The sequence below is a fragment of the Cupressus sempervirens genome, chromosome 10 (assembly GCF_028749045.1).
Source record: "Cupressus sempervirens isolate cs-2001-9-10 chromosome 10, ASM2874904v1, whole genome shotgun sequence".
Classification (NCBI taxonomy): domain Eukaryota; kingdom Viridiplantae; phylum Streptophyta; class Pinopsida; order Cupressales; family Cupressaceae; genus Cupressus; species Cupressus sempervirens.
This window is the reverse complement of record NC_143127.1, coordinates 784,950,778-784,959,244: the sequence shown is the minus strand read 5'-3', so window position 1 is coordinate 784,959,244 and position 8,467 is coordinate 784,950,778. Positions and strand designations below refer to the sequence as shown.

At 38.0% G+C, this 8,467-nt stretch overlaps 1 protein-coding gene across 1 annotated transcript in view; it reads left to right on the top strand.

Annotated features, from left to right (window-relative positions):
* The first annotated feature begins 215 nt into the window (after positions 1–215).
* The window catches only part of LOC149536242 (Peroxisomal membrane 22 kDa (Mpv17/PMP22) family protein), a 39,005-nt gene continuing 30,753 nt past the window's right edge, over positions 216–8,467 (top strand). The window contains exons 1-3 of the mRNA XM_089804376.1: positions 216–848; positions 952–1,039; positions 2,350–2,444. Of these exons, the coding sequence (XP_089660502.1) occupies positions 472–848; positions 952–1,039; positions 2,350–2,444 (560 nt within the window). The 5' untranslated portion in view covers positions 216–471. The remainder of the gene's footprint in view (positions 849–951; positions 1,040–2,349; positions 2,445–8,467) is intronic.

The following is an 8,467-nucleotide window of genomic DNA, read 5'->3' as shown; positions in this document are numbered from 1 at the left end:
AGAATTCAAAATTTTAAAGATTTACATATGCCTATTCCACTTGTATTCCCATTGCAAAAAAGGGCCTAAGTGAAAAATTCTCCTCACTTACTCCTCAAAAATTACCATAAAGAAGTATCCTTGTGCACCTTTTTTGAACTAGGAAAACCCCTACTCCGTGCTCCTACCTATGTGAAATTCGTTAATAAACCAAATATTGCAAATTTGAAAGCCCTGAATTGTACTGCAAATAAAACGCAGACTTCCACTGCTCACCAATGTCCATGGCAGTTCTTATTTAGCAGATATTCCGGTACATCGCGAGTACTAGACAGGAATAAACGTCAAAAGATAACCCAGGATTATTCTTCTGGAGCTTCTCTATGAATTTTTTTCTGCTACGTGAGCCATGCAATAGCATTGTGAATGACATGAGAGTTCCTGACTCATTTTTAAGTTAAGTGGGTATCTGTGATATTTTAAGGAAAGGGAATGGCTAATGCATTGACTACTGTTTTTCATAGGTCTCACTGTGTAAAGAGCTTAACACTGAGACAAACTACAGCATTCTTGCTCACCCCCAAATTGAACATTAACAGTCTATCAAGACAGTGTTTAAGGTCTTATTGGTATAATGCAAAAAATGGCGGGCTGCGTGGCCATGAGCTGAAATGGAGGAATTTCAGGTGTTTGGGTCACAAGAGCATGGGAGGCCCTTTTAAACTCCAAGTTAGAGCGGCGGAAGGTGGTGGCTACAGGGGTGCAGGTGGCTTTAGTGGAGGAGGTGGCGGTAGTGGAGATGAAGGAGGAGGAGATGGGATGAACAATGATGACGGTCACGTTAAAAAGACAAATTCATTTCTTTCCTGGTGCGTATCCTTGTTAACTGTACTGCTTCTGTTACAACTTACTTGAATGAGGTGCTTGGTATTTTTGTAGACATAAATGAAATTGACCTATTATTTTCTGTAGGTATATGATGTTACTGGAAAAGTATCCTGTTATGACAAAGGCTGTCACATCCGCCCTGCTGACCTTTTTTGGAGATTTGTTCTGCCAGGTGAATTATCATTTTCTCAGGCCTGTGATTCATAAACTAAGCTATATTGAGGGTTTTGGTTATGAAGATTGATATCTCGGAACGGACACTTGTTCATTTTTTTCTTTCCACAGTCCATCATTATGTGATAGCATTTTTCTGAATTCAAGTGCTCGTCAATAATAATTAGCCTTTATGATCTATCTTTCATGAGGAGTGGTTCACAAGAGCCTATTTTTCATGGTCTTGAATGGCTCATGCAGATCGACTCCGTGCCCAATTCGAGAAAAATGGCGTTCCTAACACCCATTCGTCAAATTTATGTTATTAATGTTCATTGTTATTCATATTAATAGTAAAGTTAAAGATAAGTTTTCAGGTTACCACCAATTTGTTGTATGAGACCTCCCTTATGCGAGCATTTTACAGGGAGATACCTGTGTACTCTTGGTTTGAAAAATATGCATCCTAGTTTTCACTTCTTGTGATGTTGCTAGGCAGCCTGTAGCTTACTTTGTCGATTATATGTCAATCAGAAGTAATTCTGCACAAGCATTGTAAGTCCGTTTCAACCTGATCTCCATAACACCAGTATATCACGAAGGCTAGACAAGGCATTTTAAAATAAGTGTCATTGGTTTCTGGTCTTTCTTTGTAGGCTGTGCAAATCGCAAGTGAAATGTTGACTACCGTATTGCAAGCAACCAGCCCTGCCCCCGTATGTTTTGTATTCACAAATTTCTTTTTCTCTACGACACCCCTGAAAAGCTTTTGATACTTGCTGTGCTATCGATTCCTATTAGCTGTAGCTATGAACTTTCTATCAATAGTATAAATTCTGTATTGTACACTATTAGAGGCCTGGATGTATAAATTCTTAGTGAAGCATCTTGTCTCATACAACCTGAAATAGAATTTGAGGAGCTAAAAGTTTGATTTCCTTGTGTTTTTTGCACACACATTGATACCTAACTCTCCAAAGAAGTACACCCAGCGTATATTTGTGCTTATCTTGAAATCTGAGAATTCTTTTGCATGCTCTTATTTTTGCCCATTACCGCCATTTTGCTCTACCTATGTTGTTTTCCCTTAGGGTTGGTTGCAAGTGTCTGCTTACATTTCCTTTTTGAAGCTCAAAGATTATTTGGTAATTTTCCTTGATGTTTATCTAGTTGTATTATTTGGTTGACGCATACAACCATAAAAAAAAGAGTTATAAAGAACCTTAATGAATATTTGCTGTCTTTCCTCTATAGATTCAATCAAATTTTAGAATGCAAGCTAGTAAGTAGTTTTATTGACTTTCTGGTGGGCTAAATCCTGAATTGCAGTTCGTGATAGAAAAGACTTCTGAACTTGATGGGAAGCGGATTTTTATGTTCACTCTACTTGGCCTTGTTTTAGTTGGCCCCACATTACATTTTTGGTAACTTTCTTATTCCAATGATCTGCAAACAAACACATTTGTAATTTGCTATGCTATTTTTGTGATCTGACATGACAATTTTGAATGTTCGCTATTTATTGCTAATTATTACAAATCTTAGTATGGTGTATTAAAATCTTGAATAGTGCCCCTCAGCGGAGGTATTTATTCTATATAATAACATAAGTATAAATCTGAATCTGGAATCAACTTATACTTGTTTGGAAAGGGATTTTCAATGGCTGAACTTGAAACAACTCTTATTTGAAAATATGGCTACATGTTTCAAATTGTCAAAGGATGAGAACTTTGAGGATGACAGGTTCGGTAGCTGCATGATGAAAGCACTTAAAGAACTGGACCACAGGTTGAAAGTAACATCAGAGAAAGCTCCTCTAGGCATAAAAAAATTAACGTCACTGGCTAGACCTCTTTGGGCCATCTGGGTTTTAAGTTAATTCTCATTTTTGACATTTTTGTTTTTCCTGGCTACCGAGTTGTTGCACATGAAACTAGCTTTTGTATTTATTTAATTTTTAGGGGCTCTACCAGTAGTCTACTTGGCTTCTCGTTTTAATTTTCATGCTTAGGTGAAATGTGCATGTAGTATAGGTGTTAACCTTTACATTTGATATGCAGCTATTGGCCTTTCAGCTTATTCTTGATATTTGTTGTTACTGAATACTACACCCATTAGGTGTTTTTGATTGAAAAACATACAACAATTCAAAGTAGCGATCCTGAAGGTTACTGATGTGAAGATGAAATGAAACTGAATGCAATACAAATATTATTGCTCATTTTCATCCTGTAAAAGTTACAATATGCATCGGGTATTCCCAAGCTAGTAGCAAGCAACAATCTCACTGCACTGCTTCCTTCAACAAGCATTCTCATATTTTGTCGTCTGTGTTTGGTTTTAAGTTGGTTATCATGTTTGAAGTATTTGTACTTTACTGTCTAGTGAGTTGTGGCACAGAAAACTTCCTTGTGTTGTTATATATGTGCTTTACTGCTGTTATGCTAGCCTCTGCTTTTAACTTTTATGCCAGGGTGAAATGCCCATGTAGTAGGTGGTAGCCTTGCTTGAAATTTAAAATGCAACAATTGGTGTTTGAGTTTATTGTTGATATGTTGTTTGTATGGAATATTACACTTTTATAGTGCTCATGATTGAAAAATATTTAACAATTTAAAATGAGGAAATCCTGAAGGTTAAAGCAACAGTCTAACTGCACCTTTTTGTTCACTAACAAGCATCATTGTATTTTGTCTTCCATTAGTTTTATAGTTTTAATTTTTGTTGTTGTAGTGCCTTCATGACTAACCTTACAAATAATATACTCATCATTCAAATATTGTAACATGAAAGATATTTCCTAATTCATCTGCTTTATATTGCATCTGGACAAATTACTTGTAACATATCTTTTGAACTTGTGCTTCGTCTTGAAGTAGGATATGTTGCTTCTTTGATTTGGCTGTGTTTCTTACTACTGAAACCTAGATTTCTATAACTTTTTCATCTATCTCTAGTGCTTTAATTGCACTTTTGCTATTGCTTAGTATTTTTATGTTGTGCATCTCTAACATTTACAGCCACATGCTTCTTTGAGAATCATATTTTCTTTAAATATATATCATATACATACATGGAAATTTAATATGTTATTAGAGTCGATTAGATGCCCAATTACATAAATGTGGCTTGAGGGAGGATGTTGGAAACAATGCGCATTTCAGACCATACTAATATTACACTAAAAAAACTCATGATTAATCCCATGTAATTTTAACCCACCGTATTTGTGGTATTGGAACTATTTTTTTTTGGTCGGTAATAAGTTTTTTTTAATATTATTAAAATATCAATATTACAAAAACAAACGGGCTTAAAAAAGTAGCCATCCTTTCACACACATGTTCCTTTACTAGAAACCTTTTAATTTATACAATTAAAACTCCTATATACCTGTAATGACTGCTCAAATCTGATCCCAAAATGCTGATAAAGGTTCAAGAAAACACTTTGCATATAAGGGTCATATGACTGATATAAAATTTCAGTTTGTTTTTATGGCTCTTTCCTTCACTTAGCATCAATAAGAATTCCTGCAAGTAGACTCTGAATTGACTAAACAATGACCTAACATGAATGTGCAACTAATTTTGGCAATATTCTATGCATATATATGATCTAAGCATGAGAAGTGAACACCTACAGCCAATTGGCATTTTTACAAACAGTTGGTATGCAAACTAACTAGCTGATAAATAATGATATTGAATTGTTCAATGACACCAGCCACTATTATCTCCTTAATTGCAATGAAATTTCTAATACAATGCTCATGAAATATGGCCAAGACTCTTGGCATTTACATGGATTACAAAAATGATAATGTTGGTATAATGCACACCTACAGCTGAAACTTGTAACACCTAAAATGCAATGCTAACAAAGGAACCTGGTTGTAGATGGCTGTAATAATTTTCTCCAATGCTGTCTTTCAGCTTTGCTTTTTTCTGTTCTGCTTTTTCGCTTGCTTTTTTTAGATCTACTTTTTCGCTTGCTTTTTCGAACTGCTTTTTCGGATCTGCTTTTTCGGATTGCTTTTTCGAATTTGCTTTTTCGGGCTGATTTTTGGACCTGCTTTTTCGGACTGCTTTTTTCGGTTTTGCTTTTTTAGATTGCTTTTTAAAACTCAAACCCTCAGGTAGTTTGAGTATACAAATTAAGCTCAACTTGAAATGGCTGAATACCACTTCCAAAGTGCAACCCTTCAGAAGGTCTTTCACTTCCTCAGTTATGCAATCTCTTGAGGGGTATCGTTCTCAAGGATTATGCTGAATATATGCAGACCTAGATGGTGCCACAAATGCTCAAAGAGAATGTAGTTGAATTATCAAATCCCGTCCATGCAAATGAGAGGCCAAGCCCTCTATTTATTCACTTTTCTAAGAAGTTACTAAGAACTTCTAGAAGCATCCATTATAAAAACTCATTATAATGCACTTTTATAATTAAATAACTTTATAAAATAAAAAGTGCAACTCAACTTAAAATTATAACATGTAGGCCATGTATAAAAAAGTAATGATAAAATAATATCTCCAAGAGCATAATAAGCCATCCAATCCTCAAATAAATGCTAGAATGACCCTCTCATCATAACCACCAATCTACGAGAGTCTGTGATAGACTGATTCGGCATGCAAAACGATGTCAACCAAAACGGGGACATTACAGTCCGCTCTTCCTAAAATTGCTTGTCCCCAAGCAATGGCTAAACAACAAACTAGTCGCTCCACCTGGATCCCAAATGTAGTTATGAACTGTATTGCTGTCAGTTAACGTAGGCTCCTGCAACAACCTCTGAAATATAACCAAGAGGAATCCATGAATGAATTGTGAATCACGCTGCAACTGAACTCCAAATCCACTATTGCCACAGTCAAGAACCCACGAGGCACAAACTCTCAAAATATCAGACCCCAAGTAGAGTAGATCACCCAAACTGTCAACATAATAAACACCATCCACACAACCCACCGTGTTATGCAGAATGCACACTCCAACTCTGCTACAATGGTGACCACTCCCACATGAAACTGCACCAAATACAGAGAATCCACACACTGTACATCTACTGCAGTTAACACAACTTTGCAGATTACCGACCACAGTCTCATAACCATAACACCCATGCACTGTTGATGGTGAATAGTCATTACACGGTAGATAGCAAAAATGAGAGCCCAATCCAAACCTGTTTGCCATCAACTCCTCAACACATGGATCATAAGCAAACCGATGAACATATCCTGCAATATAATGCTGGTAAAAAGAACCAATCCCAGTCAAAGGCTCATCCTGTAGACGTGATACGACCAACTGTGACTGATCATCAGCTAAGTCAGATGATGATATAGCCAAGGGCACAGAATCAACAACATCACTAGTCTCTGTGCCCTTCAAGTCAAACATACCACAATGCTCAACTGCAGTGCCTAACTCAGTTGAATCTACCTCCAATGGAAACGAACCAAATATGCCAATACTAGTGTCGTGGACAGATATATCTTCATCTCCACTGCCTCTATCAACCTCGACCATGGACATCCTCGGATCACCAGACACCACGGTCCGTGATTGTACAGAATCTGGTAAAGATTAAAGTCGTTCTAACTCCACGGTCACCTTAGCTAAATGAAACTGTGACTCCTTGAAAGCCAACTGTGTACTCTCAAGAAAATCAGAAGTCACCTCGAGCTGTTGAGTAAGCTCACTCACCTCATCTTCCTTGACCAATAACGCGTCATATGTTGTACTGCCCCATTTCATAAGATAATCTCTGTCAACTGCCAACTGCATATAATCCTGTCTCAGAATCCGGATAGCCTCCCATAAAGAGTGGATCTCTGTCAAGGAAAGATAACTGCCTCCCTGCTCATCACTAGTAGGAGAACCCCATCCATAAATTGCTAGCAATTGACGAATAGCATCGAAATGCTCGCAAGCGATAGAAATGTCTCGCTCGCCAACTCTCAGCTGACTAGACACATGATTGTGCTGACTGGTTGAACTCCTATACTCTATCCTTGGTACACTGTCCAAAGGAGTAACCTCATAATAGCTATCATCTGTAATACTCAAATCTTGGGACTCTCTTGTAAACTTTGTCATCTCTGAGAAATCATCAACATGTGACCTGACTGTAAAAGAAAATTGAGTCCCTGCTATACGCGCTAACTCTCGAACTGAGCTCACCTCAAGACAAAGCTCGTCCACATGTCTCTCAGAATTCTGGAGAGCCAACTGAATACACACCAAGGAATTCCAAGTATCCTCCAGCTCATGAGAAAGCTGGTCAACCTACTCCTCCTCCTTCTTCAATGCATCTAAATAGATCCCTTCAAGATTAAGGAGATGATCGCGATCTGAAAGTAGGTGTATGTAACTTACCTTCATTGCCTCCATGCCTTCCTTGATCTGTTGTAAGTTGTCACAATAAGAACCTGTTGTGACTCCTTTTTGTCTCTCCTGCAGTTGAATCATCCAAATGTGATTCTCAATCAATCCATGTATCCTGTCATGATGAGATAAAGCCGTGACAATATTCTTGTCCCTTGTCTTTAGCTGGCTTGCCAAATGAAGTAAAGAGCTACTAGCCTCTATCTCATGTGAAGAAGCATCCAACTGTGCTTGATACTCATTTTCTGCAAAGCCCTGAATGCTCACTTTCTGATCAACTATACTATCCTCAAACATGATAGTATCCTCAATTGCTGTAACTTCATCCAGCCCAATTGTACTGGAATCACTATTTGTGTCAATCACACAATCTGGTGTACCTGTGATATCACCTTCTGATGCTACTGGCTCAACCTGCACAACATCTGTAACCCCTTCTGGCTGTGAAGATGATGCAGATGAACCATTACCTGAAGATGTGCTAATGTCTCCCTGTATCGAATTAGCATGTTTGTTAAACTCCTCATACAAGTTTCTGCTTGTCATAGGGAAGGTACGATCCTTAGGCCTATCAAAACGTTCAGTCAGTCTCTCCGTAAACTCTACATATGAGGTAATGTGTGCATGACCCATAGTGACCATACCATGATGCCACCACTCGTGTGCTAACCCATCCAGGTGAATTGTTGTATACTTAATAGCTTCTTCCTCAGGCATAGGGTTCATTTGAAAGTATGTGTCAAGCTTTTGAACCCAAGCTCTTGCTGTAGACTTCCCTGAGCCATCATAATATGGTAACTGAAATTTCCCTACTTTCTTCCGTAGCTCATAGCTCTGGTTCCTGTCATGTCCACGTGGCATATGCTTCATCTGCACATCTATATACTCCCTAAAGGTAATTGCAGCAATAAAATCTGGACCTCCGGCTTCCCAATCTCTCCTCAGCTGGTCCTGTATATTAGTGATCTGGGGCTCTGGTACGGGCTGCTCTGGAGCTCTAGGATGAAATGTGGGAACCATGGGCCTCGAACTCACTGTCCTAGTTTGC